Below are 24,249 nucleotides of genomic sequence, written 5' to 3' on the forward strand. Positions count from 1 at the left end.
TAAACCAAGCCACACGCTTCTCCCAGCCACTTTCGCGGCTTCCCAGAGTATTTTTTTTTTTAATTTTCATGATGAGAGCGGTGAGGCTCTGCCTCTCCTGACTGCACATCACTGCTGTCCAGTCTCTTTTTGAAAGCTTCCAGTGATGGCGCACCCTCAACTGTGATAAGGCGAATAAAACACAACTTTAATGTAGTTGTTATGACAAAGGCTTGATCCAAATCATTTCCCCTTTTCATGCATCCACCATTTCTTAATGTAATGAGATTCTTATCATAACACCTGCATTCTTTTGTCTAGAGTGACACTAATATAAATCCCCTTTGGTTTAGTAAGCACTATAACATTTCTTTGATAATGAGGTCCTATTTACCTTAAATCACTGAGTTGATGATGATAGTAGTTCAATAAGGGAATGACTCAAACCCTCTTTTTCAAGTCTACATGACGTTCTACTTTTTAATGTAGTCATGAGAAATTTGAAATCTGCATTACCAGGTTCTGTAGTGGTTCAGTTGTTGAGTTTATGAGGGAGACCTTAGTTCAGATCTCCCACCCCAAATGCAGAGCAAAATGGATGACTTTGGATCAGTTGCTCTCAATCCAATCTATCTTGCACAATTCTGTAGAAAAACATTTACGGGAGATCTTCAAATAGACTAGGTCTCAGAAAGAGAAAGAGAGATGCCTATCAACAGAACTAATACTTTCCTTCCGTTTAAATTAACCAAGGCTATCTGAATCCAGGCAAACTGCACTTAATCCTAGCAAATTCTTGTAAAACAATTTTCAAAGCATAGTTTATTATTTTTCCCATTTCCTCTGATGACTTGATGAGATTGAAAGCTTTTATTTACATATCAGTTTCTATACATATTAGTTTCCCAAAAAGTAGGAATATGTTTAGATTTATCCTGACTGCCCACTCCAGAAGATTGAGAGTCAGAGGTGTTATTCAACCAGTTCTCTCTGGTTCGGGCGAACCGGTAGTGGCAGATGTGAGAGGCTCCGCCCACCCACCCCAACATAATGTGCAAGCACTGCACATGCACAGAAGGTGGTGTGCATGGACAGATGAGGTATGTGTATGTGAAACAAGCAAGCGCGTGAGCGCGATGGGTAGGGAAGGTAAGTGACTCCCACTTCTGTAAGCGCATGAGCGCGCTCACATTTGCGATGGGTAGGGAAGGTAAATGAGTAGGGCCTTCTCTGTGATGGGCCCAGCCCTCTGGAATGACCTCCCCCCGGATATTAGGATTACCACCGACCTCCGCTCCTTCCGTTCAAAACTCAAGACCCACCTTTTTCAACTAGCAGGCCTGGCTCAACCATAGTTCCATTTTATTCCCCCTGGCAATTTTTAAACTTATAATCTCTATTGGGGTTTTAATTTAACTTATTTTAATATTTATATGTTATCATAATATTGTATTGTGTTTTATACCTCCTCTGTACAATGTGTACAATGTGTAATTTTTATAATATGTGTTTTATTTATTTTACGCCGCCCCGAGTCCCTTTGTGGAGAGGGAGCGGCTAACAAATTTAATAAAATAATAATAAATAATAAATAATTCCCACCTCTGTTGAGAGTGGGTGAATATATATAATTACAATAGATAAAAGCATAACAAAAACACAACAGGAACTCCAGAAACACACTAGCCTCAGGTCTAGGAATAAAGATGGGTTTCCAGACCCCAAAAAAGCAAACACCATATCTGAAGAAATGCTGATTCAGAGGTTAGGGGCAGTGACAAAGAAAACACATTTACCACTGTCCTGCAATATAACAATGTTTAATTAAGCAGACCTAGAACCCACCTGATCTGCACAAATATACTATCATAAATGACTGGGGGGCAACCCTCCCAGATAACTGGACGCATGAAGACCTTTATAGGTGAGAATGGGTGTCTTGAATTGCACCTGGAAGCCAACTGTCAAATAATGTAGCTCATGTGGCAGTGATGAATTTTACGGTTATTCCAAATGGTGATTTGCTGAAATAAGTAAAGTTCAACCCTTCAAGAATAACATATAAATCAACATTTGTTAATTCTGTTGCTGTGTTACTCTGTTATGCTTAGTCATTTTCTTTTTATGTTCTTATATAAAATTGCTCTGGAGTCTGTTTTTCCCAGGAAGTTCAATAGGTGAAAACAATTGTAAAAAAAAAAAAAACTCTCTCCAAAGGGAAGTCAAAAAGAAATCTTATGAAAGTAATGAGAACAATGACAGATTTCAGGAAGGTGGACGTTCGTGGTGAGTGCAGAAGCCAAAGAATGAATCTGACGAAGATCTAGGTGAGAGAATTGCAACATATGGTAATTCTAGATATAAACTGAAGGCTGCACCATTAATAAGCCTGGATGTGCTGAAATTGTAGCTATATTCTTAACTTTGATTAAAAGAGAATAAATAAGATGGGGGTAGAAAGATGGGGGGGTTCAAATTCTAATTGCTACTATAGCTAACTCTTCCAGAAAAGGATGCACCTACTTCCTTCACATATATGAACAAAAAATTTTAATTGCTGGTTTTTAGGCTTTCGTTTTTTTTTTTATTTTTACCCCATGTCAAACCTTTTTGCCAAACTATTCTCTTCATAGTGAATTAACTGGGTCATAAATATATTACCATAGTTAAAAAGGCTTGTTTTAGAGGCATCCAGGCAACCAGAATGTGTCCTTTATGCAAAGGTTCAAAGTTGGGACAACTAGCATAGCATTTTTCTGCAGTCCACAATGACACAGAGGTATTGCAGCATAAATCATTCTGTTCCAATATACTATTTATTTTCCCGTGGAAATGAGGCCAATGAGCAAAGCTATCCTGATAGTTTTAATATAGGATAAATTAAGAAAAATGGTTGATGGATTCTTCCCACAAGCAAAAAAATATAGTCTAGTACAGGGATGTCAAACTTGTGCCCTATGGGCCAGATGCGTCATGTGCTGGCCACGCCCACACCCAATTTAGCAAAGGGGAAAAAGTCATGATATGTCATGTGACAATGCGAGAATATTTGACACCCCTGCTCTAGTACAACTAGAATTGGAGATACAGATGAATTGATAGACTGGCATGTTTAGCCATCTGTCAATAGTTTATCTGTGGAGTGGGAGAGGGTTTCCTGGCTACCTTTCCTTACTTAGATGCTAGATGGTCCACAACATACTTTTTGCTCTCTTGTGCCCTTACATCACTGGTCTTTCTCATTTGTTGTCTCATCTCCTTTACTTCCTCGCTATTGTTTCTTTCTTGTATTCTCTCATCCTGTTCCATTACTTGCTCTAAAATCCGTGCACTTTTATTCAATCATCTGTTGTATCATTTGCACCATGGCCTATTTGTTCTTCTCCCGCACTTGTATGTCTCCCACTTTACTTTTTACATATCATCTTCTCTGTTGTCTCACCCTCCTCTGTTATTAACTCTATTGCTTATTCTGTCTCATTATCTATCTTATCTATCTCTCTTGCACTTTGAGTCACCTTTGTCTCTTACTCATCCTCTCTTTTGTGAGCTCTACTGTTGTATCTTTATCTCTCACTATATAAAAATAAGGGAAAAACACTGGGGAGGTTATATATATATCCATAATATATAATAAATAAATACATACATACATACATACATACATACATACATACATACATACATACATACACACACATATGAAGACACACACATACACACACACACACACACACACAGAGCCAAAAAGTCACCTACAAATTTAAATAATTTTAAAGATAATAGAGCAAGAATTGCAAGGCAGCACAAGATTACATTTAGATTTAACTAGAGGTTGCAACACAATATCTAGCCAAATACCAAAAATACTGAAAAGGAAGCCCTACTAAAGGCAATGTAATTCAAATTATTTTGAATTATGCAGCATAAAGAATAGACGTTTTAAACAATTTTTCCTTTTTCATTAACTTGACAATCAGTAAACTAATCTTTCATTAATATTACTTTGTAGTGGTATATACCACCATTGTGGTACATTGTAGAAATTGTGTATGAACAATTAAAGGGTTGTGCAAACAAAAAGCATTTGCACATGCCTAAATTGCCCCAGAAATTGGTGTAATTTAGTCTAATTTGGATATGGAAATAGGTGGATATTTTTTGGAGAAGATAGCCAATATCTATCTATCTATGGAGAACTTCAAAATCAGGTTTTATTCCACTGAGTCTTTACCTGAAGTTCCTTTCAAATTAGTTGCAAAGCAGTGTCCTTCCTTAAAGTGTGGAGGAAGCACAGTATATGCTTCATTTTGCTTGGAAACAGCAGCATCTGCCCAGCCACAAAAACTGCTGTTGGTCGATCAGACCAGTCAATAAAGATGGACTAACCTCACCTAAATTCTTCATTAAACTCAACTTTTTAATGTTCTTTTTGGCCATTTAATGTACATATACATACACACATACACACATACACAATGTGCCTTAAATGATAAGTTGTACCTCATAACAACAACTCTTGTTATGGGAGTTAATAAACTCTTGAGAGCTCAGAATGTGTGTGTGTGTGTGTGTGTGTGTGTGTGTTTGTGCTGATAAATAAATAAAGGGAGACTAGTATAGATCTTTTTCAAGCTATTTAGCTCTCATCAGCTAGCCATACTCTTACTGGGATTTGAACACAAATACATACATACATACATACATACATACATACATACATACATACATACATACGTACGTATATATATACACATATACATATACACATATACACATATACACACGTATGTATGTATGGATGGATGTATATAACAACACATTTGCAAAATTCAAGGAAACGCACATGATCTGATTACTTTTGTTATGTGGATTATGCAAATTTCTGCAAGGAGTTCTGCCATAGTACCAGAAGCAGTCTTAGGACCAAAGGCATGAATAAGTCAATAACTTACTGGGCAAATAAAAATGATTTGAATGATACAGGTCATGTTTTCTTTTAACATACATTGCTTTTAATATAATTTTAATACCAAGAAGATATCATGCAACAGGAAGTGCACTGCATCATATGTTCCATCTTAAACTTCTCTGTTAATACAAATTGCTAGTGTTCAATTTTAATTACCATTAGAAAAAGAAGAGTTTGAATTTTCATGTGCCATATTCAAAACTATATGGTGCTATTTCTATTCATTCTCCTTGAGAACTCTTAAAATTCCTGGAAAAAAACTTTTGTTATCTTTTCTGGCTTATAGATGGCATTTTCCCCCAACGAGGTTAGCCAAAATGTTTCCTGGGTTATCCCCACTGTGCTGGAAATGTGGAAGAAGGGATGGCACATTCTACCGCGTTTGATGGTCCTGTATTGAGGCCACAAAATACTGGAAAAAGATTTAAAACTGGTAAGAGAGGTTACCAGGGCAAATATGGAATGGAAACGCGAGACTTTTTTACTAAGCATAAAACATAAGTAAATCTATGAGTAAATCTATATGGCATTTGAGCCTACACATAATTGTGGCCGCAAGAATAACCTATGCGCAATTTTGGAAATCTACTACCATACCATCGGAAGATGTTATAATTAAAAAGATTTATGAATGAGCAGAAATGGACAGAATGACGGGTTGGCTGACGGACAAAGGAGAAATGGAACATTATCTTAGCTGGAACTTATGGTATATGGCAGTGATGGCGAACCTATGGCATGCGTACCACAAGTGGCACACGGAGCCATTTGTCAGGGCACGCGAGGCACTGCCCTGTCAGCTGGCCAGCGCGCATGCGCACGCTGGCCAGCTGAGTTCACCTTTTTAAAAGCCATTTTTCGCCTTCCTCAGGCTCCAGAGGCTTTATGGGAGCCTGGGGAGGGTGAAGAGTCTCCCCCGCCCCCCCCCGGAGGCTTCAGGGACCGTCCAGAGGCTTCCCTGAGGCTTTCAGAGCGCTTAAAACCACCCTCCAAGCAAACCGGAAGTGACTTCCGGGTTGCTCGGAGGGTCGTTTTAAGCGTTCCGAAGGCTTCAGGGACCATCCGGAGGCTTCCCTGACGCCTTTGGAGCGCTTAAAACGACCCTCCGAGCAAACCAGAAGTCACTTTCGGTTTGCTCGGAGGGTGGTTTTAAGCGTTCCGAAGGCTTCAGGGAAGCCTCCGGACGGTCCCTAAAGCCTCCGGAGGGCCTCCGGGGGGGGGCAGGGGAGGCTCTTTTCACCCTCCCCAGGCTCCTATAAAGCCTCTGGAGCCTGGGGAGGGCGAAAAAAGCATGTAAAAATGGGAGGGTCGCGTGTTGTGCGTGCATGCACACTGGGGAGTCGCGCGTTGCATTATGGGTGCAGCACGGCTGCACACGATCCCCCTGCACTCCCCCACTTGTGGCACGCAAGCCAAAAAAGGTTCGCCATCACTGGTATATGGGAACTAAAAGTGAACGTGGATATTGTAATAAATCCCTGAACTTTGTAACAAGAAGATGCTGGTTAGAAACTAAAAAATGAGGAAGAAAAGAATATTGGGCTGTGAATGACTGTCACGGTGTGTGTGTGTGTGTTGGGTTTGTATGTTTAAAGCTGTATTTGTATGTCTTATTAAAAAGAAAATGTAAAACCAATAAAGATTACTATTTAAAAAAAGAAAGAATTGTTATCTTTTAATGTACACAAACTAAAATATCAAGGAATTCATTGCAGTGATACAATTATTGGATTGTTTGCATAATAACTCCTAGAAGTAAAGAATAGTTATTTTCTTCCCACTGGAACTGAGAACTTACGACCTGTTTCAATATTATGGTGGACCTCCCCAGAGCTTCTTACCACTGGTTTTAAAGTTACAGTGGCCATTCTCCATCCCATGAAGTCACATGATCAAATTTTGGACACTTGGCAACCTGTATGCATTTGTGGCCATTTGCAGCATCCCATAGTTACATGACTGCAAATTTTAGGTTTTTTGTTTTTGTTTTTGCTGGAAACCAGCATTTCCCTCCAGTTTCTAGCAAAAAAAAAACAAAAAAAACCAACCCAAAACCCATTGGCTAAAATGGATTTATTTAATAACTGCCACAGAAAAGATTGTAAAATCAGGCATGGTCATGTTCTGAAGCACTTAATGACCACCGTTATTTACAACTGTAATTCCAGGCTCAATTACAGTTGTAAGTTGAGAACCACCTGTACTGCATTGCTGTCATCTTTTACTTTTGAGGTAAGTACCAGTGAAATAATGTAGATATCTAGTCAACTGTGCTGCATACGCCACCTCCACACTTTTAAATCTGGGAGCTGCTTTTAATGGACAAAGTGTCATATCAAATATGTAACCCGGCTTAATTTCAAGAGCTTTTACTTTTTACTGCATTGTTTGATATCGCTGCTACTTTTACAATGTTGCAATGTTTGATTGGCAAATATTGCAGAAAGATTGTTTACACACTGTTCCGAGAAGAGACTCCCTCTAGCCAGTCCTTCAGCCAAAAACAACTATAAACTTCATTTGAGCTGGACAAAGTTTAAAAAGAGAATGAAGCAATAGACTATCTAAAGTATGAAGCATTTCTAATGAAAACTGTGGGATGGTAATGGGAGAAAGAAGCAGAAGAAAACATCAACAAATACATATTTCAGCAGATTCCAAAATCTGAAAGCAGCGTAGGAAGTTAAAACCCATCTCTCTCCTAGAAGAATGAAATATCCTAAGAAATATTGAAAAGGCAGAATATTATATTTCCCTGGATGTGAAAAGGGAGAAACATGTTTTAAAGACAAAGTAGCTCCCTGCAACTTCCTGCCCATCCCCCTTTGTCAATGGGCCATTAAGATGCCCAATCCAGTCCCTTTACATAATAAAGAGTTCTCCCCTTCAGCTCCAGAGTGATGGAATTAAGGCATGATAGTATTAGCCCTTTATCCCACTCACCTCATGGCACCTGAGAACTCAACCAAACTTGAGACTCAAAACACAGCCTAGAGAATTGCCCCTGAATGGCCCCATGGGAGTCTGACAACCAATCAGAATACATTTTCTTACACAGGAACAGGAAACAGAGAGGTGGGGCCTAACAGAGAGTATAAAGCCAAGAACTTTCAACATCTCACTCTTTCTCTTCTTTACCCAACATTGAAGCGTGTGATTACCTTTTCTGTTCAGGACTCTAGCCATGGTCCTGCCCATCATTAAACCATCTTTCCAAGCAGCCTCCGTGTCTCCAGTGTCTTTTTTCCTACTTGGAGCCGAACCCAGAAGGACATTTCTTCCAACAGCAGAAAAAGTAGATATTTCAGTTACATTTAATCAAAACAACATGTTACATTTCCTATATATTTCTAGACTTCATTGTATGGGATTTTATTTTGTTTTACTGATTTCTACCATACTATTAATTGAGAACCTTCAGGGGTGTGGAAACAGGGTGGTTAGCCCGTTCTTTCTCATCTGAATTGAGGGTGTGGCTGCGGATTCAAAAAACATAAAGATAATTAACATAGTGAATTTGAATGTTTTTAACAAATGCAAGTTGCAGCAATGGGGTTGATGGGTGTCCATATGTTTACATTTTATAATATAAAGATTGAATTTTTTTTTAATCTTTTTGCTGCTCAAACTCTTACACTAGAGAAATTTAAGAGGTTGAGGTGCAGAAGTCAGAAGAGTGATATAACCAGTCCCTTGTTGATGTTTTAAAAACATTACAACAATTTTTAATCTTTCTCTAGAATTATTGCCATTTCTTCATCGGTTTGTTTGCTTTTATTCTGATGCAATTACTATATTTTTGATCCATCCAGTTGCATGGGTGAAATTCAGCAGGTTCTGACAGGTTCTGGAAAACCGGTAGCAGAAATTTTGAGTAGTTTGGAGAACTGGCAAATATCTCCTGCAAATGCTACCAAAGTGGGGTGGGAATGGAGATTTTGCAATATCCTTCCCCCAGGTGTGGGGAAGGAATGGGGATTTTACAGTATCCTTCCCCTGGAGTAGGGTGGGAATGGAGATTTTGCAATAACCTTCCCCTGCCACACCCATCAAACCACACCCTCAGAATCGGTACTAAAAATTTTGAATTTCACCACTGTCCAGATGGAACCATATTCTGTGTCTTGAGATAACAAAACCATTAAAACTTAGAATGAGAAGAAATGCCATCTTTCTTTTGGACATCTAATTTACTATTATGTATGTGAGTAGTGGTAGGATACTTTTTTAAATCAGGCCTTCAACTTCTGAAAAACAGCAGTGTTGTTTTTATACACATTTTCAAACTATATTCACTAACAGGATAGCCAATATTCCCCACCCTATTCCACAGACAGACATCGACTCATCTTGCTGTGAGACAAATAATACGTACCACACCTGCAAGGAAAAGATTAGCTTGGAGGGCTCAGGAAACATTGTAGAGCACACACAGTTGCTCCTGGAATGTTTAACCAGTTGGTTATTTTTCTGTCCTTTCAACCTGGGACCATACCCATTTGTGTAATTAAGGATACCTTGGAAGAAACTGAATTGGTAAAACATAGTATGAATCATCAAATAAGCATCAACAATGTCAGAACAATCTCTGATTCAACCAGAATGGGATGTCTTCTCTTGTCTGAGGTGGTTGCCCTGCTCTCTCTAATAATTTATCTTACCATGAGATATGGTAGCAAATATATTAATACAGATATCTCCATTTCAGAGATAATTATATTTATTTACTTATTTTCTCTGTTTATTATTTTTACAAGTAACTCAATACAATGAACATATCCAACACACCTCCTATTTTCCCACAACAACAACCCTGTGAGGTGGGTTGTGCTGACAGAGAGTGACTGGCCCAAAGTCACCCAGCTGGCTTTCATGGCTAAGGTGGGGCTTGAACTCATGGTTTCCTGCTTTCTGCCTTCTCTACTACACCAATATTGTTCTCCCCCCACCCCTCCCCAAAAAGTATTTTAAAAAAAGTTTAAATAAGATAACCCAAAAAGGAAATTTGTTCAATCTTGTTGATTTATTTCTCAACAAGTAATGGGTAACATATACTTTCTACTATAAACCTAAACACACATTATTTGGAAATATGTTCCTTGACGTAGTAGAATCTGATTCCAATTAAACAAATTAGGAATCATGTTTTAAATTGCTTTCAGAAAAATAACATATAAAGAGGCACTTTTACCATAATACTGTACATTTAAAGAATATAATAGCAGAATCTCAACTTTCATAATAATTCCTGTTACACCCAATGGTATCATATTAACCTTAGGCTATTTTTCACCTCTTTTATTCATTACAAAGAATACGAGAGGACTGCAACTGGAGAGACTTATACCTACTTCATTCAAACTTATAACTATTAAAAAAACAGTTATTGCAAGATTAGATGTTAACTGCAATGATAATTATTTATCAGTGAATATACACAGGTCGGTTCACTAGTCCTGAATTTCTGAGAATGCATTACTAAAAATGAAAATCAATTCTTCTTGCTTTGATTTCTGAAAATTCTGTGATGTTGGAATATGTCTCATTAAATAGAATTTGGGTCAAAGTAGCTACCCTAGAACTGAACTTCTAAGAAGCTGTTCTTCTAATGCCCACATTCAAAAGTAATGCTAAACATAAAAATAAGCTTAGCAAGCTTTGATTTAGTATGTTATCTTGAAGGCACAGGTGATAGGATTCTGACTAGAATGCTCTGAGTGTAGCAGGTGCATGATTTAGCAAATGTTTTTTGTGTATACAATTGCTAACGTTTATGTTAGATAACTACAACAGTAGATATGGTTTCCACCAAGGTCCTCTGTTCCGGCGGGAACAGAAGTTTGATTCTATTGGCTGAGAGTCTGACAGCTCCCTATAAAAGGGCTGCTGACCCAGCCTTTGCTGGATTGTTCACACTTGTTGTTCTGTTAATACAGAGCTGTTGCACTGTTAGCCTGGGTCTGCCTATCCATTGCCCGATCCAACAGTTTATATTAGCACTTATATGAAATTGAATATTTGTAGATTAAGTAGGTCAGCCAGAGATGTCAGCTGAGGTAAACCATTTTAAAGATGGTACTATTTTTTATCGCCCCAAAATACTGTGGAATGCATGATTTACTGGCTACATGATTATAATTATGGGTTGGATGAGCATGAGCAGGCAAGGTCATGGCAGCATGGTAAGAACATATCTAACTTTGCAGTGTGCAAGTAGTCCAGTTTGGAAGCTCTCCTAGACGCAGTGTCATCCAAGGAGTGGGTGTAATCAGGAATGTTTCCTGTCACCATAGGAAAGTACATTATGTAATGATGTTTGGGGAGACTAGGCCTTGCTACAGCTATTGACTTCCTAGGGACCTGTATTTTCTTCTAGTATAAAACACTTAATATAAGAGTGTCTTTAAATATACTTTGTGTTTGTATAAGATGTGCTCCCTAAGTACAGATAGATTCTCAGACTGCACAGGTTGCCACTGTTTTTCCTTCAATTTTGGTTCCAAATCCTAAAATATTCAATCTTTGAGGGGCGTTCTGCCTTTTGATGTACCTCAGAAAGTGACTTCTGAGAAGACCCCAACTGAAAGATTGGGGTCTTCTTCTTACTAACAAGTGTGGAACCAAGTACTAACTGACATCTATTAGACCTCATCATTTCAGGCCATCAAGTCCTAAACACCTTTACTTAAAATTGAATTACACAAGTAAAGCGGTAGTATGCACAATGTTTGTTTTTAAGTGACTTAAGTTTGATTGTGTTGCTTTTTTTATCACTCTTCTTACTAATACCATCTTTACCGCAAAGCATCTGTAATTAAAGAAAAATTGCACAACTTTCAAGTAAATAATAATAAAATAAGTCATTGTTTTGATTCTATTATGTCATACAACTTTTAAAAGGGATTGCTTGAAATGTGGGTTCCAGGACATGTGAAATGAACCTGACAGTTGACTGGAAATGTCTCATTTCTGTCTGACAATAGGGAGGTATCCCTTTTGATAAAATAATCTGTTATGGGCTAAAAGCCATAATCATTATGGCAGAGGATTAACTATGCCTTGGTAATTATGCCTTTTAATATAATAGATATTAAAAACATAGATTTGTTGTACTTTTAGTTTTCAGAGTAGAATTGCATTTATAAAGAATATATTGCAGAATAAAAATGAATTATAATGGTACATAGGGACCAGTGGTGGGTTGCAGGCAGTATGCCCCGGTACAGGCGTACCGGATCCTGCCCAGAGCATTGGATACCATTCCGGAACGGTGCTCCAGAGGGCCCACCCACCCGTACTCCTTAGCGGTGCTTTATGCTATTGGCACTTATGCGCATGGTACGTATGGCACCTGTGCAATGCTCTGCGGAGCAGATGGAGCATCGTGGAGGCTTGCGGAAGCGTCATTTGATCCTGGAACGCATGCACGCGCCATGAACATGTGCACGCATGCCATACACATGCATGTGGGTAACTCCGGGGCCGTTCCAACTGTACTGGTTGGAACGAAATCCGGAACCCACCACTGATAGGGACGCAGTGATTCAGTGGCTAAGACGCTGAGCTTGTTGATCAAAAGGTTGGCAGTTCGAATCCCTAGTGCCATGTAACAGGGTGTACTCCTGTTACTTGTCCCAGCTTCTGCCAACCTAGCAGTTTGAAACCATGTAAAAAATGCTAGTAGAAAAATAGGAACCACCTTGGTGGGAAGGTAACAGCGTTCCATGCGCCTTTGGCATTTAGTCATGCCGGCCACATGACCACGGATACGTCTTCGGACAGCGCTGGCTCTTCAGCTTTGAAACAGGAATGAGCACCGGCCCCTAGAGTTGGGAACGACTAGCACATATTTGCGAGGGGAACCTCTACCTTTACTAACAGTACATACTTATTATCAATGAATACAAACTGTAGTATTTTGTACTCATTGATGGACTAATGATAGATCAAGCCAAAGCCGTCCAGTCCAACATTTTGTTGTCACAACAGCCAATTGGATACAATGATGTGGATTTCCAGCTATCCATATTCTGATTTTCAAGTTGAGTGGCTATACAAATGTTTAAAATAAATAAATAAATGATTGACACAGAATCTTTTTGTGGATGATAATTTGTAGGTATAACTGTAGTTACATATACCTATTATTAACAAATGCAAACTGTAGAATTGTTGTTTGTGATTCAAGTCAAAACTATCCATTCCAACATTTTGTCCTCAGAACAGCCAACTGAGTGCCAATGAAAATTCACAAAGATGACAACATGTTTTAGTTGCAAATGGCCCAGAGTCTGATTTTCAAGGTGGGTAGCCATAAAATGTTTTGGATAAATAAATTCAATGAAATAAATAAATGAATCTTTCTATAGATGAGCCCTAGCAATTGGAATTGACAGGCTTGTTATTGTAATACAGAGGAAAATCATGACTTATAGCCTTATATTCTATGAAATAATCTGAAATTACGACCTGTAATGGACTGACATATGAACTACATTTTCTGATAGCAAATGCTGTAATTTGAGCTTTGCTTAAACTCTCTCCATTCAACTTAATTGAACAACTCCTTCAAAACGTTTAAAACTTTGAAGAGAATTAAAGTTATTCTCTGTATTTGTCAGGATTATTTCTCTTTTTTTCCAGAAAAATATTCAGAAAATGTATATGGCTGCTCACCACTTCGCTTAAGATCTGCAGGTTAGAAGTCCTACACAGATGTCAGCATGGCTCCAAAGGATAGATCTGCTCTATTGCCAATCTATATGTGAGAAACCTTGGTCAAATATCAACAAGTGGATAATAAAATGGCGTGTGTTATCTTTGAAGGTCTGATTAGCTATTCAAAACTTTAAAGAAATACTTTATCTATTACTTTTCTGGTGAAAAGCAATCCATCAACATTAAACAAGAAAAATTACTGGCAAAGCTTAATAAGTATGAGTATATTGCTCATACATTATCAGCATTTCTTCTTTCCTATCTTGCATAGGTTAAAGTCTCTGGCACATGTAAACATTTTGAATAACCATACTAGAATCTAAACAGTGCTGCTTTCATTTTGCTTTATTGTTATGAACTTTAAAGAAGAAAAGTGGGGAGAAAGTCACATGTCATACCTCTACACACACTGGCACTTTTAAAGTCATTCCAATACAGCAGGATGTTGGAAAAGAGGGGCTCAAAATTTTGTCTGCATTTCAAACAATACAACTGTCAGAAAAATGACCAAAGCAAATTCATTTTGGGGCTAAGAGAAAGACTAGCAAAAGAAAAATCAACTCTGAAAATAGGATTGGTCTAATGAAAAATAGGGGCTACAGAGGAAAACAACCTGAAAAAGTTTTCCCACTGCATTATTATGGGTAAAGAAGCTGGACAAAATCAGAATATTGGTGATTGCACCCACCCAGTCAACATTCTTGCTATTCTCTCTTGCTCATGTGATCCACAGCAAAATGAATGTAGCTGCCTTATGCTTCCCAATGTACACATAGAAATGCTTAGGTATTATGTAAGGATAGAGCACAAACACACATACAGATGTAACATTACTTGTTTCTTTATTCTACAGAATAAATACAGATACCTCCAACTGGCCACTGCCAGCAAAGGATTAGAAAGAGTCTCACAAGTCATGTCTTGCTTGCTTGTTTGCTTGCTTGCTTGCTTGCTTGAAGGGAGGGAGGGAGGGAGGGGGGAGGGAGGGAAGGAAGGAAGGAAGGAAGGTTGGTTTCCAACTCTCACTTCCAGCTTTGCATGAGGAAATTTATTGGGAAAGTCATCAGAAAGTCAGAAGTCACTCCCACTGATTTTTTTTTCCTCCCAGAGTCATTCTGTTTTTCTATTTGGGCAAGGAAATAAATCTAAACCAATGACATGTGATTCTCATTCAGTGTTCCCTTGACTCCTTCAAGTCATAATGGAAGCCTGGGGAGCTTGCAGAGAGAAAATTTATGAGGATCATGTGACCACAGCGGACAGTAGGTTTCAGTGACGTGCGGTGAGGTTTATGGCTGGTGAGGCTGGTAACGTCATCAGCGCGAGCCACGGTCCCCTTCATGTTGACTCAGGAAGATGGGGAATGGGACCACATGTGCAGGAGGCTGAAGCTGCCTCAGCCTCCTGCACACGTGGTCCCATTCCCCTCCTTCCTGACTCCTGAGTCAACATGAAGGAGACCACGGAGCGCGCTCCTCGGGACCGGAGCTCACGCTCTGCAGTCCCCTTCACGTTGACTCAGGAAGACGGGGAATGGGACCACGTGTGCAGGAGGGAGGCTGAGGCTAGAAGAGCCTCTTGCACAAGTGGTCCCATTCCCGGACCACGTGTGCAGAAGGCTCCTCAGCTCCTTTTCCCTTTTCCCTTTTTTTTTATTTTCATGATGAGAGCAGTGAGGCTCTGCCTCCCCTCCTCCCCTGACCACACGTCCCTGGTAGGTTTGGATTTGCAACTTCATTCCTGGGAAACATGGAGAGCGAAAGTCAAAGGGGAACCTTGCAAGGAAGGTTGCAAAGTATTTGAGAAAGTCTCCCCAACTCAGGCACTCTTCTCCAGTCCTTTTGTGCTTGATCAAACAGGTTATGGGTTGTCTAGTATTTTGTCATAGGGATGGTTTTGATACCCAATAACCACAAAGTCATTTCACGATATAAAATGCATTTAATGCAGGAGTGAAATGCTACCGGTTCGGGCCGGTTCACCTGAACTGATAGTAAAAAATGCTACCGGTTTGCCCAAACCAGTAGTAAAAAATGGTTTAAAAAGAAAAAAATAGTTCTGACAATCAGCTGTGCTGTATGATCGTCCGAACATTTTTTAACTTTTTTAGCATTTTTTTTACTACCGGTTTGGGCGAACAGGTAGTAAAAAAATTCTAAAAAATGTTTTAAAAAAGTTCCAACGATCAGCTGTGCGACAATCAGCTGTGCTGTGTGATTTAAATTCTGTTTTCTAGCAAATGTAAATCACATGGCACAGCTGTTTCCCCCCCCCCCCCCGCGCTGTTCTACTTACCTTTGCAGACTCAGAAAAGACTTCGTAGTGCCTGCGGTGCCCATGTGCACAAAACGTGTGTTTGGCGTGCTTGCGTGCGTGAAGCAAACCAGTAGCAAACTTCAGACCATTTCACCCCTGATTTAAAGAATTTTATGGCTGCTGGCTTTTGCGATGATAAAAAAATGTTAAGATAACCTTGATTGTCACGTTTTCTGTATACACACCGGCACACATTAAAAATAAATTTCTGATGCCCGCTCTCATACACATACATACATACATACCATACATACATACACAAACACATGCATATATATATATGCATACATACATATATCAAGGGTGGGTTCCAGTAGGTACCAGTTCACTTTTCACGCACGCTCACAGTTCACTGTAAATTGTTATGTGCATGCATATAGAACATGAAATACTACTACTACTAAACATGCAGGTGGGTGTTTAAAAATTTTGTGAGTCTAAGGAAGGGGTGTCAAACTTACATTATCACGGCGGCATCACATGGCAGGGGAAGGGCCAGCACACAACGCTTCTGGCCCGTGGGCAGTAAGTTTGGCATCCCTGGTCTAAGGCAAGTTTGATCCTTAAGGCAACGAATCCTTATCCATTCTTTTATAGTTCATTAAATTGAAGTATAAAACTCCCAGGCTCATGAACAGAAAAGGTAGCAGAACTCTCTGCCAGCTAATCTACTTTTAAAAGTTTGGGGTTTTCTCGCTGACATTCAATTTTTTTTAAATAAAACCAAAACACCTCATCAACCACAATTGCAGCCCTCCACAAGTCTTTTGACTACAATTCCTGATATCCCCAGCTACCCTAACAATTGGTACTAGTTTTTAGGAAGCTGATCTAGGCTGTAGCAGAAATACATGTCCTCTTGTTACTTTGTGAGTGTTGTAAAAGGTAGAACCTTCCAAAGCTGTTCTTAACATCAAACTACAAATAATTTCAGTTTTTAAAAGAATGTTGATTCTGATAATGTGAAGGCATAATATGGAAGATTGTGGCACTCCTTTTAAATAAGTCTTTTACAATGCATGGAAATACATACACAGTACCGCTCTTTATCCATTAGAGTACTGTAGATGTGTCTGTTTCAAAACTCACAGGGGTGCTTCTTTAAATGCTCACTTCTTTCTAGATCATGAGGCAACTTTATAAGTGGTGGGTTCCTACTGGTTCAGCTGAATCAGTAGTGGTTTGGCAGCCTGGGTCACTGGAACCAGCAGCAACCCAGGCCTGCCATGCCCCCGAACTGGTTCTGCGGTGGCGCCATCTTGGTATTTTTGTCCTACAGTGCCGCCATTTTGTTTTTTAAGTTCTGCGCATGCGCAGAACAATTTTAATAGCACTGCGCATGCGTGTGCAGTGCACATCAAATGCATGTGCATGGCATCCACATGAACAAACTGGTAGTTGTGCCCGCCGAAACCCACTCCTGAACTGTACTAACCTAGAAAAAGATGTAACTACTTTAATGTTTTGCTTTTCGCACTTTCCCACATATCATGAAGCACATTTTTAAAAGTTAACATAACCCTACTAAAAATAATTCATCATTCCTGTGGATAACATACAGAACAAAGTTCTATCTCTACATGAAAGCTAAAAACTATTTTAATTGACATGGCTATAATAACAGCATCTTGCAAGTCTATTGTTTCCTCCTCCTCCTCATATTTCAGTAAATTAAGGAGGCATCCGGCTGAGCCACTTCCAAATATTATCTTATTGCTCTGGCTTAAAAAAATATTTCAGCCACTTTTGTTTGTTCAACCACTAACCTTACTCTCAGTACTCTCATGCATACTAATTCTTTGACAATCAGAAAGGGACAGAAATTCTTTGGAAAGGGGGAATCAGATTTCTGCGGTTGCTTTAGTGAATGTAATGGTATGTAGGAATGATCTTCCGAAACATGTAGAGGGGAAGGGAAGAGATGCTAAAGGACTTTATCCTGTATTATTGCTATGTGCTATGCAATAAGTCAGACCCACCTTTTCTGGTTTTTCCCCCCCAAATTTCCGCTTTAGCCAAGTCCTAATAAATTAATAATTGACTTTCATTCATCTATGAGACTTTTGTTGTTAACTTGCTTTATTTTGGAAACCACCTATTTTTATTGTTACTCAGAAAAGCAGCCTACCAGTCAAGTCAAATGTCTTAGAATCTGTTGGATCAAAAAACTCTACATTAATGGAACATTGGACTCAGGCAAAAAAATTATGAAGCAAGCCTGGAGTTGCTCTTTACATACTTCCCAAATATTCAGTTACTTTTTTTGTCACTTTTATGGTTAAAAGGCTTTGAGCAAATTGGCTCCTGAGCTGAACATGCAATTCGAGGAATTAGTAACTGCCGTTTCTTTTTTCATAGGGCCTTAGTGGATGGCTGACATTACCATGGGAAAATGCAATAGAGATGTGAGTCAAATTTAAGAGGGCCAGTTTAGTTTCGTGGTTAAAGCTACCTGGATTAGAAACTAGGGGGTTGTGAGTTCCATTTTGGGCACGCATTCTCTCAACCTTAGGAAGATGATAGGGGGAAACCTCACTTCTGAAAATGCTGCCAAGAAAATTGCCTGGACTTGTTCCTGTATTTATAAAAGAGGTAGGTCACTCAATGAACCATAGAAACAACAGTTTCTTCATTGTAGAGGGCCTACAGTGTTTGTAAACCCTGGCCAGACATTGCATTTAGAACAACTGCTCTTTGGTGGTTTATTTCCCTATGAGCAAGTTAGATCCACGAACACACCCAACTAATTTGCTGAGGCATTCTTTATAATTTGCTGTTCTGTGCTGCATGCTCTTTAATAAGAGCTACCCCCTGACAGCACAGGGTACTCACCTTTCCAGTCACAGCAGACTCATGAAAAGAACAATGCATTCTGCACTCAGCAACCAAGAGGTAACAGGAAGGCAAAGTGTTGTTAGGTTTGCTGTTTAAAGCACCAGAGAGGAGCAAAACTCTTGTCAACTTGTCAAAATTCTGTGACCAACAGAGCCCTTTCTCTGCTTTTGTGGTTCTGTTTATTGTTAAAAACTGAAAGATGGAGAAAAACAGGATTCCTTTAGACAACTTGCTTCTAATGCTGAAAGACACCTAGTAACAATGCCCCCGTTTGTTAAAGATGAAATGACTCACTTTGAGAAGCTGGAGAGGTTGAAAGCAAACAAGGAAAAGCTAGTTGAGAAATAGGGGAAGTGTGTTTGTATGTAATTTACATAATTCTCTGACCATTACCAAAAGAAAAAAAAAATGCACCAAAGCTGAAAGGAAGAAAGAAAAGATTGGTTGCCTATGTTGCAACAGGATCAAGGGGGAGTGACCGATGAAGAAAAAGCTCAAAGTAGGCTACTCTTTGGAACAGTCAGAAGAGGCAAAGAGTAAGAGAGGATTTGAGAGAAACCTAGGAAGCCTTGTTGTAACAGGGCAAAAGTGCCCTGTGCCCAGCTCTGGGATGACTTTCCATTTTCTGGGTTACACAGTTCTAGTCCTGTTATTAGCATGCTTTACTCCTGTGGCTGGTAAGTCAAAAGTTTAAGTAAATATTGCATTTGATAATAACAGTATTGGTGGGATGGAAAAGCAACATTTAAATGGACAATATTTAAGCATAGATTTTTTTTTTTTAAATGGAACCCTAAGCACCCCAATGTAAAGATACACACCAGTTTTAGGAGCTCTAGTCTAAATGAATTCTTTTCTAGTTTTTGGTGCGGAATTATTGGAATAGTTTGAATTGGCTTTGATTTCAATAAAATCGTGTCTTGTAATCTTCACTTAGCAGACACTTAAGAAGTTTGCTTTATCTTGTTAGATTTGCAGACTCTTATCCTATAGACAAACATAACAAAAGCAAAATGTTCAGATAGTTGGACGTGAAGGTTTACATTATTTTTATCATTTTCTGCCCTGGATTAATCCAAAACAAATTTTTGAAGTAATTTTCATTGCCTGTAAGGAAATTAATATTGCAGTCAGAAATAAGAGAAATAACACAAATTTGTTCATGACTATTTAGAAGTAAATCCCATTGGTTCTAATGGATCTTATTTATTAAGTATGCATAAAATTGCAACATGTACTGAGCTATAATTAAATTCCAAAGGCATGCTGGTAAGACTGATTTTTACTAAACGACAGAGAGTGTAGTCTTAAATTTAGCACTAGCTACAAATTGCAGTCATTGCTATTAAAAGAGGTGGATGAATTTTTCATGCAATTTTAGAACATTAATGAACTATTAAATTTAGCCATTCATTGCATGCCTACATACTTACCTGAGAATAAGTCTCACCAAAGTCTATATGATTAATCTTGACTTGATGCATATAGAATTTTCTTGCTGAAAATAGCACACAGTAGAATTCTAAATCTACAAGAGAGTAGCCCTTATTGTTTTTTGGAAAATTAAATTGAAATCAATATTAATGTATTTGCATTATAAGGACCCGTGGTAGATATTTCCTTGTTTGTGTTTTATTTAATCTTCTATCATATTATCACTGAAAGCAATAATGAGGACAGACTTTATATTAATCGCCTCACTGATGAGTAGGTACTGCTGGAAGACCATCTAAACTTCTAGTGAGAAAATGCCTATACCATCACATACAATTTTATTTTGTATAATGCAACTGCAGTTCTGTATTCATTCTATTAAACTTTTAAAGGACATTGCACTGATATTTTTTTTATTTTTGTGATTTGTTTATACAGATGCAGCTACATTACAATAAAAAGTATAAGATGTATTATTTTATTTCTCTGCCTGCCCAATATAAAATATTTATTATATAACATGCAGAAAATTATTAGGCAATGGACAATATGTACTGATTTTTTAAATATAACATGACTCTTTTAAACTTATGTTCCTCCTACTGGATAGTAAATAGCTATTTCAAGAATTGCCACCTTTTACATCCTCTTGAAACATCCTCTTGAAATATTTATTGTCAAGTTTACATGTTTGTTTCATTAGATCCAACATAGTTTTAAACTGTATCAGTTACTGTAATAATAGCAGAGGAAAAAAACTGATTTCAAGAATGTATTATATAATGCTTCTGGAAATGGTTATCTGTAATTATTTCAGAGTGAATGTACGAATTTCCACTCCTTTGGGTGGTTGTTGGGGAAGTGATCAATAACAATCATAGTCACAGCTATAATGCCTGAGTGGTTTCTGGATTTGAGAGCTGCCAAGTAGAATCTCTACCAATGCTTATCAATTTTAGACTTATTATAAAAGGTAAAGGTTCCCCTCGCACATATGTGCTAGTCGTTCGCGACTCTAGGGGGTGGTGTTCATCTCCGTTTCAAAGCCAAAGAGCCAGTGCTGTCCAAAAATGTCTCCATGGTCATGTTCCGGCATGACTAAATGCTGAAGGCGCACAGTTCGCTGTTACCTTCCCACCAAAGGTGGTTCCTATTTTTCTACTTGCGTATTACATGCTTTCGAACTGCTAGGTTGGCAGAAGCTGAGATGGGAGCTCACTCTGTTACACGGTGCTAGGGATTCGAACCGTCCAGCTGCCGACCTTCCTGATCAGCAAGCTCAACATCTTAGGCACTGAGCCGCCACATCCCTTTAGCGTTATTATACCTGTTGCCAAAAATTTCTAACCAGAGGGGGCTCAAAGGGATGTTTCATCTCAAATCCAGATATTGTTCTCTTCAATATCTATTCTTGTTGAGATAATAAATCCTTATTTCTCTCTCAGAATCAAAGGTTAAATTAAACCACATTACTGGCATGAAAGCAATAACTGTATAGATTAATAGAAACACATAAACACAAGAATGATTTGAAACAAATTACTCTCTCTTTCAGTTTCATAGGCTTACTTAGAAAATGCAATCTCTTGTTCTATAACCCAAGAACCAGATAGGTTCTTTTTAAAACCCAGTATATATTCAACTTGAAACAATTCAACAACCAATGCCACAGTCTTTCGACTTATGGGCTGTGTTTGATTTATTTATTTATTTACTTGCACATTCCTCTTGCTGCCCCAGATCCAAATCTCATTTGGTTACTCATTGCTTCTTTCAGTCACAATCCACTCCCCAGCTATCACACACTGGGCAATCCTTGTTGCCTTGACCTCAGTCCTGTTTCAGGTTGACATGCTAAGGTGGTATCCTTCATGGATATATCCTGCCAATCTATCACTCTTGAATTCCAAGCTGCAGGTTGGTATGCAATGAGAGCACATGACACTACCATACTGTGTTCCTTTCCTTTTGCTCTTAAGCAATCTTTCTGTAACTCTTAACTGGAATGTTTTGTCTTCTGTATCTCTTTTCTCTTAAACTGTCTGGCTTATGAGTAATCTTTCATTTTAAAGCTTTCCCCCCTTAATCTTGAATAGTCCATCAGTCTCACTTAAATTGCTGACTGTATTTTGTTAATGCAGCCCGCAAGCAGTGATAATGGCTGAACTGAATGTGGGTTAGACAGCATCACCACCAGATGGATTGGTAACTGGCTGACCAACCGCACTCAACGTGTAGTTCTCAATGGAACTGCATCTACATGGAGGGAAGTATGCAGTGGAGTACCCCAAGGCTCTGTTTTAGGCCCAGTACTCTTCAACATCTTCATCAATGATTTGGATGAGGGAATAAATGGGGAACTCATCAAATTTGCAGATGATACCAAGCTGGCAGGAATAGCCAACACTCCAGAAGATAGGCTTAAGATACAGAAGGATCTTGACAAACTTGAACATTGGGCACTATCTAATAAAATGAAATTCAATGGTGAAAAGAGTAAGGTTCTACATTTAGGCAACAAAAACAGAATGCACAGGTACAGTATAGGTGATACCTTACTCAGTAGTAGTAACTGTGAAAGGGATCTTGGAGTCCTAGTGGACAACCATTTAAATATGAGCCAGCAGTGTGCAGCAGCTGCCAAAAAAGCCAACACAGTTCTAGGCTGCATCAACAGAGGGATAGAATCAAGATCACGTGAAGTGTTAATACCACTTTATAATGCCTTGGTAAGGCCACACTTGGAATACTGCATTCAGTTCTGGTCGCCACGATGTAAAAAAGATGTGGAGACTCTAGAAAGAGTGCAGAGAAGAGCAGCAAAGATGATTAGGGGACTGGAGACTAAAACATATGAAGAACGGTTGCAGGAACTGGGTATGTTTAGCTTAAGAGAAAGAAGGACTAGGGGAGACATGATAGCATTATTCCAATATCTCAGAGGTTGCCACAAAGAAGAGGGAGTCAAACTATTCTCCAAAGCACCTGAGGGTAGAACAAGAAGCAATGGGTGGAAACTAATCAAGGAGAGAAGCAACTTAGAAATGAGGAGAAATTTCCTGACAGTGAGAACAATTAATCAGTGGAACAGCTTGCCTCCAGAAGTTGTGAATGCCCCAACACTGGAAGTCTTTAAGAAGATGTTGGATAGCTATTTGTCTGAAATGGTATAGGGTTTCCTGCCTAGGCAGGGGGTTGGACTAGAAGACCTCCAAGGTCCCTTCCAACTCTACTATTGTATTGTATTGTATTGTATTAACTAATCATAATGCCATTTATAGACATCGTTTCCCACAACAGAGCTGGAACAATCAGGTTACATACAAACTCTCAATTAAGATGACACATGTGAAAAGACTCATGAGGCCCCAGAAGCTAATAACTTCTATTACTAAAATATTCAATGCATAACCTATCAATACAGATGTTGAAACTGTTGGGCAGTGCTGGGGTTTAGTGACTGTGGTCTAGCAAATAGATTTCCTGATGTTTCACCAGCAAGCCTGACTGGCATCTTCAGAGGCAAGGTAGAGAGGCAGCTGAGATGGGACTGACTAGGCTCTTGTCTTGATACCTAGCGGTAACGACTTCTGACTGGCCTTTAGTTGAGCTGAGTTCTGATTAGTGGAGGTTGAGGAGGGCACTGAGGTTCTTTAAAATGCTCTTTGCAAAAATGCTGGTGGTAGATGGTAGATGGCTGCTTTAAGTGTCGGGGACAGGACTAATCCATGCATGCTAAACAACAGTTTAATAGGAAGGAATCCATTTATGTTCTATGAATGGATACAATGTTATAAGTAAGGTTCTAGCATTTATTAGTTGCTCATCAAATGTTCTTAAGGATAGTACAGGTAGTCCTTGCTTAATGATAAGTCACTTAGTGGCCATTCAAAGTTATAACAATCCCTTTTAAAGAAAGTTGCGGGCAGGTTCTGGAATTTAGATGGTGCGCACACCCACCCACCCACACACATACAGGGGGGGGGTGGGATTTC

At 38.9% G+C, this 24,249-nt stretch overlaps 2 protein-coding genes and 1 long non-coding RNA gene across 5 annotated transcripts in view; 2 read left to right on the forward strand and 1 right to left on the reverse strand.

Moving 5' to 3' along the window:
- LOC309388775 (complement factor H-like) overlaps positions 1–24,249 on the reverse strand; it is a 499,219-nt gene that overhangs the window by 148,200 nt on the left and 326,770 nt on the right. The gene's annotated exons all lie outside the window — the stretch shown is intronic.
- Positions 8,103–13,755, forward strand: LOC309390283. Its single transcript, XR_014175099.1, has 3 exons — positions 8,103–8,246; positions 13,173–13,254; positions 13,595–13,755. It is a non-coding gene; the product is annotated as an uncharacterized lncRNA (long non-coding RNA).
- Positions 19,287–24,249, forward strand: part of CFH (complement factor H) — a 73,719-nt gene continuing 68,756 nt past the window's right edge. For all 3 annotated transcript variants that reach the window (XM_081946384.1, XM_081946385.1, XM_081946386.1), the window contains exon 1: positions 19,287–19,497. In XM_081946384.1, coding sequence (XP_081802510.1) covers positions 19,302–19,497 — 196 coding nt within the window. In that variant the 5' untranslated portion in view covers positions 19,287–19,301. The remainder of the gene's footprint in view (positions 19,498–24,249) is intronic.

The sequence above is a fragment of the Natrix helvetica genome, assembly GCF_964273705.1.
Source record: "Natrix helvetica genome assembly, chromosome: 3".
NCBI classification, from domain to species: domain Eukaryota; kingdom Metazoa; phylum Chordata; class Lepidosauria; order Squamata; family Natricidae; genus Natrix; species Natrix helvetica.